At 34.9% G+C, this 20,920-nt stretch overlaps 2 protein-coding genes across 2 annotated transcripts; both read right to left on the bottom strand.

Annotated features, from left to right (window-relative positions):
- Positions 1 to 929: 929 nt before the first annotated feature.
- LOC121256397 (NADH dehydrogenase [ubiquinone] flavoprotein 2, mitochondrial-like) lies at positions 930 to 11,376 on the bottom strand. Its single transcript, XM_041157193.1, has 10 exons — positions 11,156 to 11,376; positions 11,027 to 11,065; positions 10,823 to 10,888; positions 8,036 to 8,152; positions 3,125 to 3,202; positions 2,922 to 3,027; positions 2,729 to 2,775; positions 1,538 to 1,615; positions 1,370 to 1,435; positions 930 to 1,273 (listed from the first exon to the last, which is right to left on the bottom strand). The coding sequence occupies exons 1-10, from the start codon at positions 11,210 to 11,212 to the stop codon at positions 1,166 to 1,168; spliced, it is 762 nt and encodes a 253-aa protein (XP_041013127.1). The 5' UTR covers positions 11,213 to 11,376; the 3' UTR covers positions 930 to 1,165.
- Positions 11,377 to 13,251: 1,875 nt separating this feature from the next.
- LOC121256456 (chaperone protein dnaJ C76, chloroplastic) lies at positions 13,252 to 18,261 on the bottom strand. The gene is made up of 4 exons (XM_041157262.1): positions 17,815 to 18,261; positions 16,230 to 16,486; positions 14,254 to 14,437; positions 13,252 to 13,955 (listed from the first exon to the last, which is right to left on the bottom strand). The coding sequence occupies exons 1-4, from the start codon at positions 18,166 to 18,168 to the stop codon at positions 13,326 to 13,328; spliced, it is 1,425 nt and encodes a 474-aa protein (XP_041013196.1). The 5' UTR covers positions 18,169 to 18,261; the 3' UTR covers positions 13,252 to 13,325.
- Positions 18,262 to 20,920: the final 2,659 nt, after the last annotated feature.

The following is a 20,920-nucleotide window of genomic DNA, read 5'->3' as shown; positions in this document are numbered from 1 at the left end:
TTTTACCTAAAAATCGAGCCGAATGGATCGATTTTCACCCCTAATGCCAACAACATATTCAAGACAATGTGGATGAACAGTTCCACATGACACGTAAGAAGAGAGACTGGTCAGGGCAAAACATTATTACCAAATGCAATGTCCATTTAATTAATAATATGCTCCTGATCCTAGTCACCAAGGCAGGATACTTGGTACTTCCAATCTTCATAAACCAGTTAAAAAAGTAAGTTTCATCAATAGAAATAGTAGAAAAAGACCAAAGCAGGCTGAAAAAATACAAGTCCTATTCCTCATTTAAATAGCTGCTTCTACACAAATCCTATAACGTGACCACCTAAAGAACTTGCGTGCCTTACTCTTCATTTTAGCTTTAATTAAATTAACAACATTTTTGTTTTTCGATTATTGGTCTGTGCTTGGTTGGTCATTAGAGGAGACATTCATTTCTAACATTTGTAGAGTACAATTAGATAATTATAGGAATATGTACTTGTCATTGATACGAGTCAACACCACCACGAAGCAGACAAGCAGTCCTGAGCTAATTAATTAAATAAAAGACTGTACATACATGCATTTCTTTAAGCTGAAGGAAAAATAATGAGTAATGAAGTTATAATCACAATCCAATTCCACAGTTTATGTTGTAGCGATGTAAGATGCACATCAGAGCTTCAAATAAGAAACCATCTTCGGGAACGCAACAAGTGTCAATGATGTGTCAACACATTACCACTTGCTTAGGACCAATTATAATTATAAAAAACTTAAAATACCAATATTTTTTCATCATTGTGGAGCCCACTTTAATGGTGATTTGTATATATCCCATCCAGGACATGCCGCATGAGCCTTCTTCTATTTGTGTAGGAGAGAGTAGCAGTAAAAACCATGGAAAAGGAGATTAGAATGAAAGGAAGACCTACTGAACTAAATGGTTTTCTGCGTTTACCAGTCAATTTACGAATCGGCAAAACTTCGATGGAGTTATAAAAAAATCATGTCTTTAATCTTCAGCATTAAAAGTGAGATGGACTCATTTCTTCTAGAAAGTAAATAAATACTCATTTAGGAACCCAAAAAAATGTAGAGCAAACTACTCATGGAAGCCTGACTATCCAAGCTTTACATTATTTGAGACGGACAGCAATATACCATCATTTTAGCAGGCATCAAGATCTCGGCATGGAGGTGGCTTTGGCTCACTCAGCAAAGTAGTATTCCCTCCTTCTGGTCCGCTCCTAATCCGCAGTGGATTTTGTGTACCAGGCTGATACATTGATGAAACGTCACTAAGCAAAGGAGAACTCAAGTTTCAAAATGAAGAAAAAAATGAACCCAATTATCCCATGCACAATTGCCTTACCGGTAGCTTCTCCCCCTTCCTTAACATTTCAACTATCTCAACAACTCGTTTGGGAGTAACATCTTCCTGAAATTAGTAAAAAAGACTAGTAAGTTCTAAAATTTCCCAGTCATTTGACCAAGAATGTCACAATGATTTGACAGAATCAAAGGATGATCATGCACCGACATAGTAATTGTAAGTATATCCTTTGGATCCATTCGAGTAATCAGCCACTGTAATCATGGGAGCATTCACACAACATCCCTGCAACAACAACATTGTATACCACATCATGCTTAGTATTTAATAATGATTTAGTGATGACAAAAATATCTCTGATTTTTCTATTGATTTGAAAGTGAAAATATAATTTCAAAAAGCTAGCCAGTCTTGAATCTTGATTCCATTTATGACGATATCAATAATATAAGATGACTGCAAGGACAATCAGTAAAGCAGGGGTAGGCACAACCACATTCAACTTGTACTTTGCCACAATCAAATCTTTTAAATAATTAAAAGGGATAAATGACCAATAACCCCATGTGCTTTACCCGGTTTGAGATTTAGACCCTTGTGCAGTTTTTTTAGCATTAACACCTTGTGCTATCACAAGTTTAGAAATAACCCCTTCCATTACAAATTCCATCCATCCTATTTAACAGAAGACACACGTCGTTCTCTAAAACCACCACGTGTTGGAGTTTTTTCTTACTTAAAAAAATTCAAATAAAATATAAACTAAAAAAAACATTGGACAGAGGGTAGGGACTCCCCCCCCCCCCCCCCCCCCCAGCAGCCACCCCATGGTGGTCCAGGTGTCAGCCACCATGTGGGTGGCAAAGAAGGGGCCAGTACTTGGTGGCCCTTTGCCGGCCACTGGACCGGTGGGTTCGACTGCCATGGCATGGTCAGCCACCCAGTGGCCCCTAATTCACCACCCACATGGTGGCCGGATTCGGCCACCCATGGTGCTAGCAGGGGGAGTCCTCCCCTTCGTCCAACTGTTTTTTTATTTATTTATTTATTTGTATTTTTAATTTAAGATTATTATATTTTTATTTTTATATAAATTTTTTTAAGTAAGAAAAAAAAAATTCAACACATGGTGGCTCTAGAGAGTGACGCATGTTTTCCATTAAGTAGGATGGTATCCCTAATTAAAATTGGATCTGGAGGAAATATGCTCATACAAAATGTCAGTCAAAATCCATTTGATAAAAATTTCAAGGGATCACCATTCACCACACAGATTGTACTTACTTCCTTCCAATAAATGCACTCCTATCCAGAATTAAGTCAAGCAAAACAAGTGTTAAGGCGGTGGCCTACAAAAAACTACAGGCTTGGATCAGCAACAATGAAACAAAAACTCACCATGCATTCCATTTCTCCAACTGAAAACAAACCATCTTTAGTTACTTCTGCACATGACAAATACTGGCGACTTATTCTTCAAATGTAGATTTCAAGAACATTCACGAGGTTTCAGAAAATGCAAGATGAGAAATTTTAGAGTAAATATTAAAAAAAAAAAAAATTTAGAGTAAATATTTTGTTTAGAACTTACCATTGCGCTTCACTCCAAGGTGTTTCAGTAAGGCATCTTCAATTTCTCGAGAACCACGTATCATGCAGGGCGTTGTGCCACAAACCAACAGGTGGTACTTGCCAACCTGAAAAGCAAAAGAAAAGTCCATGAGGTTAAACTGCAACTTTGGTAACCTCGTACTTGTAGAAGTATTACATTATTGATAAAGAAATATGTCTTACCTTTGATCGATTGAACATAGAATAAAATGTTGCAACCTCATAAACACGGATAGGAGCAACTTCTATAATCTTAGCTACCTGAAGCATCCATAATAGAATATCAGTACACAAATATACACATATCCTCCAGCATCCCCAAAGGATTACAAGTGTTTTTTTTTTTTTTTTTTTTTTTTTTTTTTTTTTGCTTTACAACATTTTGTTCACTCATAAGAAGTTTGCTCGGAGCTTCAATAGGGCAATAATGACTTTTTGATGTAGCAAAAAGATAAAAACATTATTCAAGCAATATAACCATGTGCCATTCTTTGTAAAAAGATGATCAAAATTCCAACTCAAATGAGAATTTTTTTTTTTATTTATACCTGGAGAAATACCAACAATGGCCTCCATCAAATGAATGATTGATCTGGAGCCTAAAAAACAATTATTTCAAATTAGGAGACACCTTCTAATACAGACATCAACCATGGCTGACATTAACATCAATGTGACAACAGATTGTTACCATAAATGAACAGATGTAGACAACCACCAAACCCAATCTTATTTGACTTCATATCGGTAAGGTATGAGCTAAAGCCATATAAGGACTAAGAGTCTACATGTACGTATACACATGAAGGTGGGAATTAATATTTGCACTCCAACTGGACAAAACCTCTTGCACTACCTCATCTTGAATGCCAAGGCATGCCGTGACCTAAAATGGATCTCTTCCCAAATAGAGGAGCCATCCGTCATATGCCTTTTCAAGGGCCAACATGCAGAAAAAGCCCCACCCCATTCTAATTCTCTATCCAAATGCTCATTGGCAATAAGCACCAAATCAAAAATTTTTGACTTCGGTAGATGAAGCATTTTGGGATTTGGAGATGATCTTTCCCAATGTTATCTTCGATAAATTAACAAGGACTTTAGTCAGGATTTTCTAGACACCACTCACCAGGCTTGTAGGTCCTAAGTCTGTCCTCCACCCCTGTTTTATTCAGAATGAAGTCAATGAATTTTAGACCAAGGCATTTTACAAATCATCCGAGTATGAAAGTCGTGGAAAAACTTCATCACGAATTCACGTCTTCCTTCACCACATCCCTGCATGCTTGGAAGAAACTCATGATATAGCCATCTGGTCCTGGGCCTTATCTCCATTAATTAGCCCCTGAACCTTGGACTCCTCAAATGGACTTTCCAATCTATTAGCCTCCTCTACATCCAATGAATCGAGCAATAGTCCATCAGCTTAGGTCTCCCAGCTATATTGTTTGGTGTACAATCCCTAGAAAAATTGTACCACGGATCCCAATCTCTTGATAATTGCAGAATTCAATGCCATTTCAAGGAGTCCACATAGTTGCTTCTCCTATTTGAATTAGCCACCTGGTGAACTCGGTGCACCAACGACCCTCCCTCAACCACAACACCCTCAGTTTTTGTCTCCAAGATACCTCCTCCAGAAGACTAAACCTTTCCATCTCGCTACTAGTTAATCATTACTTCTCTTTCTCATCTTCTAATGCCTTCTCCCTTCTTTGTCATCGATAGTACCCAGCTCCTACAAAGAAGTTTTTTACTTTCTGTTTTCCAGCATATCAACACCTCTCCTTCCAAACCTTTAGGTCAACTTTCGAAACAAAATGAGGTTCACCATTGTTTCGCCTTATCCACAAAACCATCTGACTCCAGCCACATATTCTTTAACTTAAATTAGCTTTTGTCCCACCTGAAAGATTCCATACTCGAGTAGGATGGGGAAATGATTTGAACATAGTCTTGGTAATCTTCGTAGGGCCACTTCAAGATATTGTGCTCCCCATTCAAAAGAAACGAGAAATCAATCCATTCTGGACCATGTGGACCTATCATGATAATTAGACCATGTGAAGTGCACCCCCCCCCCCCCTTTCCCCCTCAAAAAAGGGAGATCAATCAAATTTGTTCAAAAATAAAGTCTGATAACTACACGATGGGTGGGCTAGATCAAGATACTCCCAATCTCTGACTTGCAAACTGAGTAACATTTCCAATTGCCTCTGATACACCAAGGCAAATACCTTCAACTAATCACTCCCACCAATTCATCTCAAAGTAGCCTTCGATCATGATACAAAGATTTGAGAATGATCATATTTGAGGAATTGGTTTGGACCATGAGGGCCCATCACAGTTATTAGACCAAGTGAAGTTTCCCTCCACCAATGGAACATCAATCATACTTTCTCATAAATAAAGTTTGAGAATTCTACCATGCCTGGGCTAGAGCAAGCTATTCCTAATCTCTAACTTGGAAACCAAGTAATATCAAAGTTGCCCCTAATGCACCAAGGCAAATCCACCAACTAATCACTCAACCAACTCATCCCAAAGTAGCCTTCAATCATGATCCGAAGATTTGAGAATGATCATCAATGCCAATTTCTTTCTCACCATAGGTAGTACCCACAGAATGCGGGGGAATAATATAAGATATTTAATTAAAAATAACATATATAATATTTGAAGAAGTATAAAATGTGTTATATTCATTTTATACCATCAACTACAACAAAAAAATTAAGAAATGAAATTGAGGAACCCATATTTGTGAACCCCTGCAGAGTAAACCTTGGTCTCATCCACCGCACCCTCGGAAGTTACCCTACATGAAACTGGTTAAATCGCTGATTTTTCACCAGGGAGTGTGGCCCCAAAGGATTGTTTGCACCCATGAGGTGTTGAACCTTGGATCTTGAAGGCAGTGATACCCCAAGACCAAGGCCTTCACCACTTGGACCAACCTCTCGGGGTTTAAAAACCAAAAGCCTACTAATTTTAAATTAAAAAAAAAAAATTGATTAGTAAATAAGAATTTTATTAAAATAGTCAAAGCCAAGTGCACGGGACATATACAAGAGCAACACCTATGCATGAGTGTCTAAAGATACACGGAAATCATGTATGTTCGTGCCATTAAAGTCTTTTACAATTTGACCAATGGAATAAAGTATTAAGAAAAAAAGTTATAATCTCATCCATTGTCCGTTCACGATCCTCAAAAGTCCGACCATTCCTTTCCATCCATATGCACCACCATAAACATATTGGTATCATCTTCTGCATAGCTACAATTTGAGAGTTACCTCGGATGCCTTGCCAGCTGGCCAAAAAATCAACAACCCTTCGTGGCATCACCCAATGAAGCCTCACTCTAGCAAAGATATCATTCCACAAGCTCATGGCTACATCACAATGCAATAATAGGTGATCCACAGACTCCCCACTTTTCTTACACAAATAACACCAATCCAGCACCATGATTTGGTGTTTCCTTAGATTATCTAAAAGAATCTTCCGTAATGAAGTTGTCCATACAAAAAAAAAAAAAAAAAAAAAAGCTTTTAGGGGGGCCTTAATCTTCCATATGTTCTTCCATAGGAATATACTTGTTGGGTGTCATAAGGGACTTATAGTACGACTGGGTTACGTTTGGGTAGTGAGAGCACCTCAGGTATTCTATTAATAGTAGTGAAAAAATAATGATAAAATATTGAATAGTAGTGAATAGTAGTAAAAGGTAGGAGAAAAGTAATAATAAAATAATGAATAGTAGTGAGATATTCTGAGAGTACCTGAAGTACTCTTAGTACCCAAACCTAATCTCCCATTCTTGGACAGTGATCACAAAATCTTATCAGCTCCTTCATTCACTCTACAATTATACACAAGATTGAAGAAATTAGTAAATGTGTCAATTTCTTAGTCTTGGGGAGCTTTTAGAAATCTATAATGTGTCAATTATACACAAGCCATCATCATTTCAAGATCTGAGGTCACAAGCTTTTTGTGAGCCTTTTCTTCTTCTGAAAGAACCCTCTCCTCCTCCACATCCTCCAAACCCTGTAATTCGTTGGACATTGACTTTTTCGGTGTTCCACATTCCCAAAAATCTGCTCATTCCACTTCTTCAAGTCCTCCTTTAAAGCCTTCAGCTTACAAGCCAGCACATAACTGGGATTGCCCTGTATGAGACAAGATGACCACCATTGTCTAACTCTCTCAATGAAGCCTTCTGGCCTCAGCCACATGTTCTCAAACTTTAAATATCTTTTACCTCCTTGGATGCCTCCACAATCGATAAGAATAGGGAAGTGATCCGAGCATAACCTTGGAAGCCATTTCCGAATTAGATCTAGAAAATGTGCTTCCCAATTGGGCGAAATGAGGAATGTATCAAGACTTGACCAAGCTGGATCATCTATCATGGTCTATTCTTTTAAACTTAAATGAAGTAATTCATGGTCATTTAATGCAAGACTGGATGACATGGCTTAACAGGGGTAAAACTCTTGCTTCGAAAAATTATATGTTATAGTTATAGATAAGCTACTAGGGGGAAGGATTCCAGTCTATTTAATGTGGTGCATATGACAAGAAAGTAAGGATTGAAGCTTCAAATACAGAGCAAGGACAATGGAGGAAGGAACTTTTTCTTTAACACACTTTAACATTAGATGGCTGCCCATTTATGATTCTCTAGCTTTATCTAGCAGAATTTTCTTTATCTTTCTACTTTTTCCAGTTAGATGTATCTGATCTATTCTCCTAGCGTACTTGGATAGTGCTTGTTTGATCATTAACCTCGTAGAAAAAGATGGACTATTCATACCAATGGCATCAAATTTGATTTAGAGTGATGAAAATAACATAAGCTGTAGCCAACTATAAATATTCTTCTACTTTGTGGAGGTTAATTGATGTGTGACACACACACATACTCCTCCATGCATATGTGTGTGCATGTTATATATTGATCCACTATATCATGTTTATCATTATGTTCCCACAAAAATGAAGGTTGAATTGGATGTGATCATATATGTATGTACACAAGCATATGGGAGGAAAAAACTTAAATGAGTGATACCAACATACTGCATTCATAGCTGAAACAGTAAGCCATCCACCATGCTGCTGCTGTGCAAGATCTAGCAAAGGAATCACTGCAGATTGTTTGTAGTTTGATGGATAGTGGGATAATATTTCCTTAGCCTGCAAATGCACAAGTTCAATTGTTAAAGATTTAAGAAATGAAAAAAAAAAAAAAAAAAAGCACTAATACATGCCAAGCAACGTCATTAGTGGCTAGGGTTAGATAGGTTGTATGAAGCTATAAGACATCAAAAATAAATTGGAGAATTAGATCTTTTCTTTTCCTCTTGCTTTTAAATTATTATGCAATCAATCAACCTAATAGTAGCAATAGAAATCCCTACCAAATTGTTCACTATCCCACCCCAATGGCCAATCAGACTCATTCATTTTTTTTATTGGCACCAAGTGTTCGAGAATAAGTCCTTGCTAATCTTGGGGGTGCATGGGCCCTAGGCAAGGAGTTTCCTGCAAATGCCCTTCAGATAATTCAATGGAAAATTCCTCCAGTTCGATGGTCCTTAGAAATAGTCTACACCCAAAAGGATTCAAAACTTGGACCTAAAGGGAACATAGCACCAAGACCAAGGCTCTTACCACTTAAGCCCTCGTTCATGAACTATGTACATGAGAAATCAGTCAAAAGAAATTGCTTTCAATAAAGGAGTAGGTATAAAAAATACTCCAGATTTATAGCTGTATTAGAATGTGAAATTACTCTGATTTATAGCTGTATTAGAGTGTTAATGTTCTTTACAAGTAGAAACCTTTTATACAAAAAAAAAAAAAAAAAAAAAAAAAAAAGTATCAAAAAGCAGTTGGCTTTAGGGGAAAAATATTTTTTAATAAGCTTTGCGGGGAAAACTTTGAAAAAAGAAATTCAATCCTTCTTTGCTTTACTATATGAACTGGCATTGTCGTAAAGCCCAAGCCATGTGCTGCTGCAGGGAAAAATTAATTAATTGCCACTAAGCTTTTAAAGGAATTGGTATACTGAGTATGACCGTGTTATTTAGTTCTAAATAACTGAAGCATAAAGAGAGTGCAGAAGTTTGGGGTATCACAAATTAGCATAAATATTTTATCTAAACAAGAGCAAAAAAGAAACAAATCTGTAGTTAAGAAAAGCTCCCATAACTTGCTTAGTTTAATTTAGGTTTTCGACTTTGGTCAGTTAAACTATAAGCCAGAATTTGAGGATCCGCCTCAAACACAAACACCTATCTCATTCTTGCGGGTAAAAATGGTGCCATTTGAGCAAGTACATATAAGTCAAATACCAAATTGATATCTTATCACATTACAGTTTGTCTATAGTAATTAACTTATCAAAAGAGTTTGTCAATAGTAATTAGATCTTATAAAGCATATAAACAGAACATTATAGTTATGTTGAATTCTGATGCTTTCTTATGCAATTATTTGCAACGGCCATATCTGTGTTCCCAATGAAATTACAAGAAGTTGAACTTGAGTGAGTGGTACAGGATGTCAAAAGAAAAACATGGACAAAGCTCAAATTAGCTTTCCTTGATTAAGCTTGTGCACAGGCTCCACTACAGCCAGAAACAGACAACTCAAGGTTAAACAGGTACGTTGAACTCAGCCATACCTCAGGCTTTGCTTGAGCTCTGTCCAAATTTAAACCAAGCCAAGTGCGGAAATACCCAAACCTTGGCTTGTGCATTGTTTTAATTCCAGGGACCAGTATAATTCAGTCAACAAAACTAGGATAACAATGTTTCACAAAACTAGGACCCAAATCCACAGCATCTCAATTACTTTCTGATATATTTAAAACAAGAAAAGAAAAAGAAAAAGAGGAACACCTAATTAGAATAGAAAAGAGACAAGAAAAACATGAAAATGCAGCCCATTACAATCAATAGAAACTACCCAAAGGAAGAAAGTATTAAGCTCCTCCAATGTCTGTCGCCGTTCCTCAAAATGTCTGATGTTCTTTTCCTCAAAATACACCCCGATAGACAAATAGGAACCATCTTCCACACTATTGCAACTTGAGGCTATCATATAAGCCTCTCCAAATGGTGAAGAGATTTACCATCCTTCCCAGGAATAACCAACTCAAATAAAAAATCATTTCATAATGTATTGGCAACCTCACAATGGAGTTAAAAGGTGGTCTACAAATTCCCCGCTCTGTTGGCACATCCATGACCAAGTTTTTACAATTATATGATGTTTCTTTTGGATGTCCATGTGAGGATTTTCCCTGAGGGGATTTTATAGGTAAAAACAAATAAAGCTACAACCCCTGGGGTTTGGCTCAAGTGATAAGGGCCTTGGTATTGGGGATATGCTATCCCCATGTCTAAGGTTTGAACCCTTGGGTGCAAAAAATTTCTAGGGGTCGCATCCCGCCAATGAGAAACTGATAATTTACCTAATTTGTGGGATAGGGGCGCATTACACAAGTCCAAAGTTTATTTGGGTAAAACATTGGACATGCTTTAAGCCGCAAAACATGCTTTAATTGAGACATGCTTTAAGCAGCAAAAAATTGATGACCCAATGCTTGGGATTTTTTATTTTTTTGGGAAGCCCAACAACTAAAATATGCATATTAACTGCAAATTCGCAAGAACATACTTTGGGAAAAAGTCAAGGGAAAGGCTTTCAAACTAGATATTTATACAAGCAAATCGGCGTTATTCAACAGATACAAATACGGGAAAATAGAGATTTTTTTTATATAATACAAAACCACAAAAGAAAAACAAAATCAAAATAACGACAGAAAAATTATCGCTTGTGCTTTCACAATTTTACCTTCTCTTTGTTTACATCAGTGAATTCCCAAGGCTGTTCCGGGTTGTTATCTGGCGAATCAATGTGCTGCTCATTCAATATTCAAGAAAAAAACCTTCGACTCAATTATCAAACTAGTAAAATTGACAATTGAATAATTAAATCAGCATAAAGACGAAATAATTATATTCGTGAAATGAAGTGATTGAGAAGTAAGTGACTCACGTAGTTGAGAGCAGTAGAGAAGAATCGCGACGACAACGGCTGCAGTAAAAATAGGAAGACTCAAAACCGAAACAGAGCGATGTGATTGGATGCGAGAGAGATAGAGAGAGAGAGAGAGAGAATAAGTACCTGACGGAAAATCTGACGGATCTCAGGGAGACGGTTGGCGGCGAGGCGAGCCAGCATTTTCCTCCGAGACAGGCGAGGTGAGCTGAGCTTAGCTGAGGAAGATTCTTTTTTCTTTTTTCTTTTCTTCTGTTCTCGGGGCTTTGGTTACGGCCTCTCTAATCTTGAGAGCTCTTGGAGTAGGGGGGTATAAAGAGCGAGTTTACGGCCAGTTGGTAGTTTTCATTTTACCTTTCCTTTTTTCATTTGTTTAATTTTTCTCTAGGAAATTATTTTTTGTTTTAATTTTAATTTTACTGAAAAAACAAATTCTGAACGGGCAAATTGAGAAGGCCAAATCCTGCCTCATTTAGGCCCCGTTTGGGATCTGTATATAAAAATATTATCAACTCATCTCATCTCGTCTCATCTCATCATTATAATATTTTCAAATTTTTATACAAAACATAATAAACAATTCAACTTTTTCAAATTCTAAAACAATAATAATATTAAAAAATAATATTTTAATAATATTTTATTCAACTCATCTAAAACTATCTCGTCTTATCTCATCATATCATTTCATCTCACTAACCAAACGAACCCTTAATTATTTGAATTATTTTCTCTTAAAAAATTATACAAAATCTAATATACACATACAAAAATGTATTTTGTCGAATAAATTTTTTAAGATCCCAAATCAGAATACTTTTATAATATTTTGAAATCTTTCCAATTCAAATATATTTTCAACGGGTCACCATTTTTACTAAATCTAAAAAAAGTTATATAAAAAAAATCTGAATAATTTTATATTATCAGAAAATATTTTAATATAAACATAATTTTACGGGTTCCTTTATTGTTTTTTAGCATTTTCTTTAAACGACAACTAAAAATTGTGAGCAATTATTTGTAGCAACAAGAAAAATTGGTTTACCTGAATATGGAGGATTTTTTTTTTTTTTAAAAAAAAGGCTAAAAACTAAATGAAGCTTTACCTAAGTTCTAGCATGCATGGAAAGATTGGAAGTTGTAAAATAGAATGTAATAATTAAGGAAGGAACAAAATGTAATAATTAAGCTTCACCAAAGTTTTTGCTTTAAAATCATCTTATTTGTGCTTTAAAATTATTTACCCGGGTTCCGACCCGGGTATCCATGATATACCCGGTCCATAAACTGGGTTTCAAAACTGAGCAGAAAACCTGGTTCGGGATAGCCCGGGTTATGACCCGGGCCAAAACCCGGTGTTTAAAACTCGAAAATAAGAGTTCCGACTTCGGGGTTGTACCTCTTTTTTTTTTTTTTTTTTTTTATGAAAACCTATATGTTAAATTTTTTTTTCAAGAAATAAATAATGTTGAGAAGCATAATTTTTTTTATCAGTTACAATTTTTTAAGAAAAAAGCATACTTTTTTTTATATAAAAATCTATATTTTATTAAAGTTTTTTCAAGAAGTCATGTTGAAAACCATAATACTAATGCATTGAACATTGTCTATAATAATAAAAATATATTAAGATAAAAAAAAAAAAATTTATGTCAAATAAATAAAACTAGAAACAACTAATTGTCTTTTTACCTAAATGCATGTAAAAGAAATTTTTTTTTTTTTTTTTACTTAGGGTTGAAGATTTTTTTATATATATAAACCCGAAACATGGGTTTCATATCCGGCCTGAACCGGATAAGTCTGGATTTTGAAATGAGTTTCGGCCTGAATTTGACCCTGACCGAGTCGAGAAAAAATCCATTATGAATAAACAATCCTATTTAAAATGGACTGCATATACAAATTTTATGGCCTGGAGAAAGATAGACAAAAAAAAAAATTAATCTCATAATATTTATTAAGAATTTAATATTTTCCAGAAAATTGTCAAAAGAAGAAATATAGCAATTTCATTTGCTCTTTTTTGGCGCATGCATACATATGAAAAACTAAAAATTTGGCCTATTTACCCTGCAACATATGCATGTGAACAATTTTTACTTGCCTAGGCCAATTCGTTCCCATGAAAATTGAAAATGAAAAGGTTTCCATAGATTGAACAATAGGGGAGAACTTATTCCAAATCCTTTCTTTTTTTTGTCAGTTTTTTTTCAGATAATCATACATCAATTTCTTACTTGTATTATATTTGTCTTTCACATTTACCATATAACTGCTAAAGTTTCTTCCCCTATAGCCTTTGTCTACTTTGAATGGCTTCCACAAGTTCAAATATTGCCATCCCAATGCCATACCATGTAATCCCTGCTAAGATACCCGGCAACCAAGAGCTGTTAACAACGTCCAGTGCCAAAGAGCCGCCGATATGTTCCTTTAATCCACCACCAGCTACTTCTCCAATTTGTAGACGAACTATAACCGAAGCAACCACTGCTGCTACAACTGGAACTCTCCATATTATGGGCTTCTTTCCCTTGCTGTCATGTACTCTGTAGCCTCTATTCTCTGTGTGCATGTCTTTTGTAGGTGAAGTTGTTGAGTTAGCTGCAGAGTTAGAGTCTTCTTGGGTTGAGGCTGGAAGAGCATAGATTGAAGGAATCCAATACTCCTCGCTGTATATGTAGTTTGATGCGATTCGGCGTGTGGGTTCTGCCCTCTCTCTTGCCTGCTTTCTAGCAGCTGCAGCTTCTCTTAGCTTATTGATGTGTGACTCGGTAGGTTTACGTGAAACGTATGTCAGATAATTCTGGGACTCTGATGTGGATCCACCTGCAATAGGTGATTGCCAGTATAACCAATTTGAGATAGATCTGATTGTTTGAATTGCTGACATTCTTGCATCTCTTTGGAGGTCTGTTTCCTGAAACAAGTCTATTATGGTTAGTAGTTTTCAACTGTCAATGTGCATCCTGCATTCACCCAATTTGTAGTGTTTATGCTAGGAAATATTGCTTCCCTTGTGTAGCTCAACTTTCTGGACTAGGAAAGAGGAAAGCAAGAAATAAATAAGATATCAGAGGGGAAAATGCAACATAGATAAAATAAGAGAATTGTAAAGGCACTATTAACCTAGCAGACTAACCACTGCTAATTCTCTGTTTAATTGTACTAAAACTCCATGCATGTTAGATGGTAGCCAGCATTTTGTGGGAACCAACCTTGGGACGTTGTGTTGAATTCTTTTCCATTGCTTCCTGGAATCTGGTCTGGAATTTTTCGACATCTACAAAGATATTTGAGACACGTGCCCCAGCTGCATGACCCATGCCCACCCTTACATTCCCACGAGGCTGCTTGGACATTAAGAATTCTAGAGCTGCTAGGTTCGACCTCTTCACAATCCTGTAATTAACTTAGCCACTAAGAAAAGATACTAACTTAAACACGAAGAAGATGGACTACGTATATAAATGAAATAAATTCCCTTCTTTTCTGACTATATGTAATATTTATGAATAATATAAAATTATAACTATTACAACGTATCCTTCTTCATATTCATATTGTGTGTTTGATCATTGATGTCTACATTAAAGTTCTTGATTTTATCTACTTTTGAACCTTTTGTTAAATTCAGAATTAGATTACATGAGATGAGGAGATGGGATCATTATCTTTTGCCTATATTTATCAGCTGATGACACATTTTCTTTTGTTCTTCCTTGATGTATTTAGGCACACTGGAACATAACAACTTGGGATTATATCATGTTCATGTATCCTGAATTCCAGATGCTTAATTGTTGAAACTGTTGTTCGTACCTATTAATTTCCTGTCTTTGAAGAGCTAAAGCAGATAAAAATGAATCTGTATTTGTAACGCTCCAATGGAAGGCCCAAACCACATGGTCTATACTCCAAAAGGACTAGTCAATGATACAATTGGAGCCACATTAGAACCTTATAAAGAGCAAAAACTTCTCCTTCCCAAGCAATGTGAGATCTCATACACTACCTACCCTTATCCATATCATATGGGGTATCACAATCTATCCTCCTTAAATTCCCGACGTCCTCGTCGGGCCTGTCCATTGTAGGTGACACAGCTCAAATCCCACATTTCTGGTTGGGATAGGCTCTGATACCATTTGTAACGCCCCAATGGAAGGCCCAAACCACATGGCCTATACTCCAAAATGACTAGTCAATAATACAATTTGAGCCACATTAGAACCTTATAAAGAGCAAGAACTTCTCCTTCCCAAGTAATGTGAGATCTCATACACCACCTATCTTTATCCATATCATATGAGGTATCACAGTATTTCCTATGAATATTAGGATATTAGTTTGCTGATGAAATTATTTGAACTGTCCTAAATTATTATCCTATGCTTCCAAGGAATATGAACATTTTCATGCCTCACTCAATGATCCTGGACTGCAAGAGCTAACTGTGCTGTTAAAGGCTTGCTCCAAATACACCCTCAAGTTCAGTAAATATGAGAAATTCCAATTGAGTGAAAAGATCACAAATATCGGCTTACTTGGCACCGCTTCATTATCTGTTCGTACACAAGTTCAGCTAAAATTCATAGCATGGCTTGCTCTAGAATGCAACAACAGAGAGGTAAGACAAAGACAAGCTCTTCGGGTGGTGATCAAACATCTTAAATGGAAATTCCATGCTTTAGATTCCACTTAACTACTCCAAAAATAATGCTTACTGAAAATATGAAAAACTACAATTGGCAGTTTGCTCTTAAAGTTTATGCTAAAAATGAGCGGACAAATGGTTATGGTTGTTTATAAATCTAGCCCAGCTCCACCTCTCCTTCGGTAGAACCAAGCATATGACGTCAAGAAAATGAATTTAGGAGCTTGATTATTCCTCCATTTGAATTAATGAATAAGCTATATTTTGTTTCTTCATTACTCGCTTTCAAACTTAACCAACCCATTTCAATTCCTAGAACATGATCCATTACTAGTCATTAGTTCAACTGAAATTCCTGAAATAAGTTTGTGGAAATGTGGATCTCTAGAGCAGTAAATGAAGTGCCTTACACGTTATCCTAATTTGTTAACTGATGGCCATGGCTTCTTACATTACAACTGAATGAAAACTTCAAGTTTATGTGTCAAAACTGTATTAAAGAAGAGCTACTTAAGAAAATTGGCGAAAGATACTCACGAGATGCAATCAACTGGACATGTTTCCATGGCCTCTTGGATCTTGTGCTCAGAGTCAGCCCATTGTGCAATAACCCTTGCTCTTCCATAAACCGATTCAATTGCAAAAGTCTTTTCAGCAAACAAGGCGCATTTTAAGCAGCCAACACACTTTACTTCATCAACAAATACTGCTCTTTGTTCGGTTTCCGATCCAAACCATGCTGAATATATAGGTTTGCCTGTGTAACCCCTAAGTTCTGCGATTTTGGCTTGCTCCTGCACCATATATTTCAAGTTCAAAAGGATTCTCCAAGAATTCATAAAGAATTGCTCCAGTATTCATAAAATTGTAGATTATCATACAGGACGCTCTTAAGGGTTTACTAAGTTTAGAAATCTACAAGAAGTGAGAAATGTACACTGTTTATGCTTTATTGTTACATGCTTGTAATACCTCTTATACATACATCATACTTCAAAATTAAAACTCTTGGCACCTTGACTGAGTTTTCTGCATGAATATGAAAATGTCTAGGACTCTAGGCACCATGTTCTTCCAACCCAGTATTGAAGGTAGGTGGCATGGCTATTGAAGGAAGTCACGTAGGTGGCATGGCTACTGAAGGTATAGAGGAGCTTAGAAGACAAGAAGTGCTTGGAAATGGAAGAAAGTTGTACAAGAATAGCCAACCGGCCTAGAGTTCCCTCCACTATCACTCGAGTTTAGATCAAGCTAGATTTGCAATTCCAGTTCTTTAGACGAGCCGTAGACACCCTGGTTGAGTGAAACAGCCTGATGTCGCTTCTTTTGTTCAAAATGCCATGTTTGGGAGAGTTCTAATGCTGTTTGGTTTGTAATAATTATTTAAAACAATTGGGAATACTTTTAGCCGATGAATTGTAATTTTAAGTTGCTTTAAACTAAAGGTTTGTTCTTGAACCCCAATGGGTTGGCCCAAGTGGTGAACGCCTTTGTCTTGGAATATCACTACCTTCAAGGTCTAAAATTCAACATCTTATGGGTGCAAACAATCCTTTGGGGCCACACTCCCGGTATTTACTCTGCAATGGTGGGTCCAAAGGACCCTGCCTTAGAGAGGTCCCGACATTTGAAAAAACAAAAAATTGCTCTTGAGTCAACCCAAGGTCCCTGAAATCAGACTGATCACTTTTTGCCAAAAGCTAATTCTTCAAATATTTTCAAGCAATGACGGATTATGAGCCTTTACCAACCAAAACTTGGGTCAAAAGTATAACCATTTCAATAACTCCAAATTGATATATATGTCTTACTAAAATAATGATAAATTACCGTGATCAAAAGAGGGTTTCTGTTTTGCTAGAAGTCCTATATTCTAACGATGCTAAGTTATTGCTAACTTTTTTTTTTTTTTTTTTTTTTGTACAACGGAGAAAACTACTGATTCTCAATTAGGTAGAGATAAAAAGAGATCGACCTATGCATGATGATAACAAATCACAAGTTCCGCATAAAATATCAACATCACCATTGTTGTTGTTGTTAATTAATTATTTCTTCTTGTTATTTTGGATAAAATGGAAAGAAAACAATAGGGTAAGCTAATTTCATTCACCACATGAACCTTATCGTAAGCCGAACGTGAATTTGGATCGGAGAGGACAGAGTAAGCTTCATTGAGTATGATAGCCATGTCGTGGCCTGCCGGACCGGCGATGTCTGGGTGGCACCGCTTCTGCAGCAAACGATAGGCCGTTTTGATGTGGGAGTGAGGTGAAGAGCTATCGATGCCTAGCAGATCGTAGAGATCGAAGTCCGTGATCGAAGAGGAAGCTCTGCACGTCATAGAAACACCGTACGGCCTTCTAGCAGTACTTATAGTAGTGTTGAAAGGACTGAAAGTTTTTGGGCTTAAATTCTTTGGTATGATTGAAGCAGTGGGAGTGGTGTATAGAGGAAGCCATGCAGCAGTCGCCATTTTCTTTCTTCTGGGTTGTTGGATGGGAGACCTTAGAAATTTGGAGACAGATTTTTATCTGAGTTTATAGCAGTTTGAGAGAAAGATATTTTGTTCCGATCCTATAAGATATTTGTGTTTCCGTCGAAAAGATCAGTACACGGGAACCTCCCTTTCTTTTCTTGGTAGTTTTTTTTTTTTTTTCTTTCTTTCTTTCTTTTTAATATATATTTTCAGTTACTTTTTGGTGCAACTGATTGCATTTACGTCTAAAAATAGAAGTTTCCTTTTCGCTTTTTTTTTTTTTTTTTTTATTCACTTTTTGTTTCACTATTCTTAAGGATTTTTTTTTTTTTCGCGGGAATTCAAACGGACTAGTACAGTTATTTTTTTTAAATGCAGTTTAGAAAGTAAATTAAGATGAGATAAATTGAAATGAAAGTTAAAAATTAAATAAAATATTATTAAATATTATTTTTTTAAAGAATTTAAATTATTTATTATATTTTGTATAAAAATTTAAAAAAATTATAATGATGAGATGAAATAAAATGAAGAACTTCTTATATCCAAACGAAGCCTTAGAAAATTCTCGAATGGATTATCTATTTGTTATCTAAACTAATTAATTAAAACATACTTTAGTATGTGTTTTTTCTCTCTTTTTATATTACACTCACTATTTATATGTGTCGTGTTAGAGTTTTAGAATGTGACCCATTTAAATGGGTCATGTTTGAATTGACACATATAATCTAATACTTATTATTTGACATGACATGAAGACAACCTGCAAGCACAAATTGTCACCCCAGCAATACTATATATTAGCTTATTTGTCATTTTTCTATACTATTTAAATATTATTTTCTTTTTTCTTTATTCATTTTAAATATTTTCTCAAACTATCTCTAAATTTTTAATGTTATCAAATCTTTCAATATTTCTTGTGTATTAATGTAATTGCAATATAGATCTCTATATTTCTCGTGTACTTTTTAACTTATTTGAAATTAAAAAATATTTTAATATGTAACATCCAAACAATCTAATTTTTCCATTAAAGAGCTTTTAAGTGTATTTAAGTAATTTTCAAGACTTCTAATGCAACTCCCAACAGACTCATATTCTAATGGAAACCTTAGGCCTGGTTTGAATAACAAAATACTCTCATATTATCTCATCTAATCTCAATATTCAAACATCACAAATACAAACACCTTTTAATTTTAAATTTTCAGTCATTTTATCTAATCATTCTAACTTTTTCAAACTATTCAAACAAAATACAAAAAATAATTCAACTTTTTCAAATCTAAAAAAATATTAAAAAATATTTTAACTTTATAATATTTTTATTCAACTTTTTCTCTCTACTTTCTCAAAACCCCATAAATATTTTAACTCAAATCATTTCACTGTTATTTACAAATTATTTTACTACTATTCACATATCATTTCATTTCATCTTATCTCAATATCCAAACGAGACCAATTTAACATATTTTTAGTCATTTGACAAAAAGAACAAAAAAATTAGATAAGTCATTTTAAGTGCTCTTAGCTTTTGAATGGATAATTGAATAATGGATGTTTTTAAGAGATTTGCTATTCATCATCCTTACACATCACACACCACACATTACACTTCTTTTTTATTTTTTATTTTTTTTCTTAAACTTATTGAATTATTCTACTCATCCTCCATATACTAATAAGATAAAAAATAAAAATAAAATAAAGTGTGGCATGTGGTGTGTAGAGAAACGCATAATGAAAACTTTGATGTCGTTTTCATCCATCTCTCATAAAAAAGATTTAGGCCTGGTTTGGATAGTAAAAATCTCTAATTTCATATCATCTTATCGTATCTTATCTCAATATCCAAATACCATAAATACAAACACTTTTTAGTTTCAAATTTTCAATCTTTTCATCTACTCATTACCTAATCATTGCAACTTTCTTAAACTTTCAAATAAAACACAAAAAATAATTCAACATTTTCAAGTTATAACTTTATAATATTTTTATTCAACTTTTTATCTCTCATTTTTTAAAATCCCATAAAATATCTCTACTCAAATAATTTCACTACTATTCATAAACTATTTTACTGTTATTCACAAATCATCTCATCTTATCTTACTATTCAAACTAAACTTTAAAGACTCACTCGTATAAATGCAACTCTTTTAAAAAAAAATGGAATAAAAAAACAAAAGATAAAGAAATAACTCTTGGTTTCGATCGATTAAAGCAACAAAAAATCTATACAACCTCTTACTATTCACACAACCTCTACACACCATATTTTTTTTAATTTTTATTATTTTTTTCTCTTATCAAATATTTAATATATAAATAATGAATGGAATAATTGAATTAGTTTAAAAAGAATAAACTCAAAAAAAAAATTAAAACAAATATTAAAAAATTTAAAATTTAAAAAAAAAAATATAGCGTGTGGAGGTTTAGAAAGTTGTATAGCATTACTCAAAATAGTCATTCCAAATAATAACACAATCTAGGAAAGTAAAGTCCAAACTCCCCATCTTAATAAATAGAAAAGTCCAAACTTCTTATCTTTGAGATGTTGAGATCAGTGCCATTTTCCAAAATCAAAATCTAAAATATCGAGACTCTAAAATGTCACATAACCTTCGTCACAATGTTCTGTCATCGACCATCACGAGAGGATACTCAAAGTTCACTGTAATGAAAATCACCTGCATTAATAATCTTAGGAGTTGAAATAAGCATCCTTTACCTT

This window comes from Juglans microcarpa x Juglans regia, chromosome 3D (assembly GCF_004785595.1).
Source record: "Juglans microcarpa x Juglans regia isolate MS1-56 chromosome 3D, Jm3101_v1.0, whole genome shotgun sequence".
Classification (NCBI taxonomy): Eukaryota; Viridiplantae; Streptophyta; class Magnoliopsida; order Fagales; family Juglandaceae; genus Juglans; species Juglans microcarpa x Juglans regia.
The sequence above is the reverse complement of the archived record's forward strand: the minus strand, read 5'-3'. Positions and strand labels throughout refer to the sequence as shown.

Excerpts from the sequence above, each read along its gene's own strand:
- LOC121256456 (XM_041157262.1), bottom strand. The coding sequence starts at position 18,168 with ATGGCGACTGCTGCATGGCTTCCTCTATACACCACTCCCACTGCTTCA. Across the intron at positions 14,438-16,229 it reads TGTCCAGTTGATTGCATCTC|GATTGTGAAGAGGTCGAACC; the intron begins GTGAGTATCTTT and ends AGTTAATTACAG. Across the intron at positions 13,956-14,253 it reads ATTCAACACAACGTCCCAAG|GAAACAGACCTCCAAAGAGA; the intron begins GTTGGTTCCCAC and ends GACTTGTTTCAG.
- LOC121256397 (XM_041157193.1), bottom strand. The coding sequence starts at position 11,212 with ATGCTGGCTCGCCTCGCCGCCAACCGTCTCCCTGAGATCCGTCAGATT. Across the intron at positions 11,066-11,155 it reads TCCGTCAGATTTTCCGTCAG|CCGTTGTCGTCGCGATTCTT; the intron begins GTACTTATTCTC and ends TTTTTACTGCAG. Across the intron at positions 1,436-1,537 it reads GATATACTTACAATTACTAT|GAAGATGTTACTCCCAAACG; the intron begins GTCGGTGCATGA and ends TACTAATTTCAG.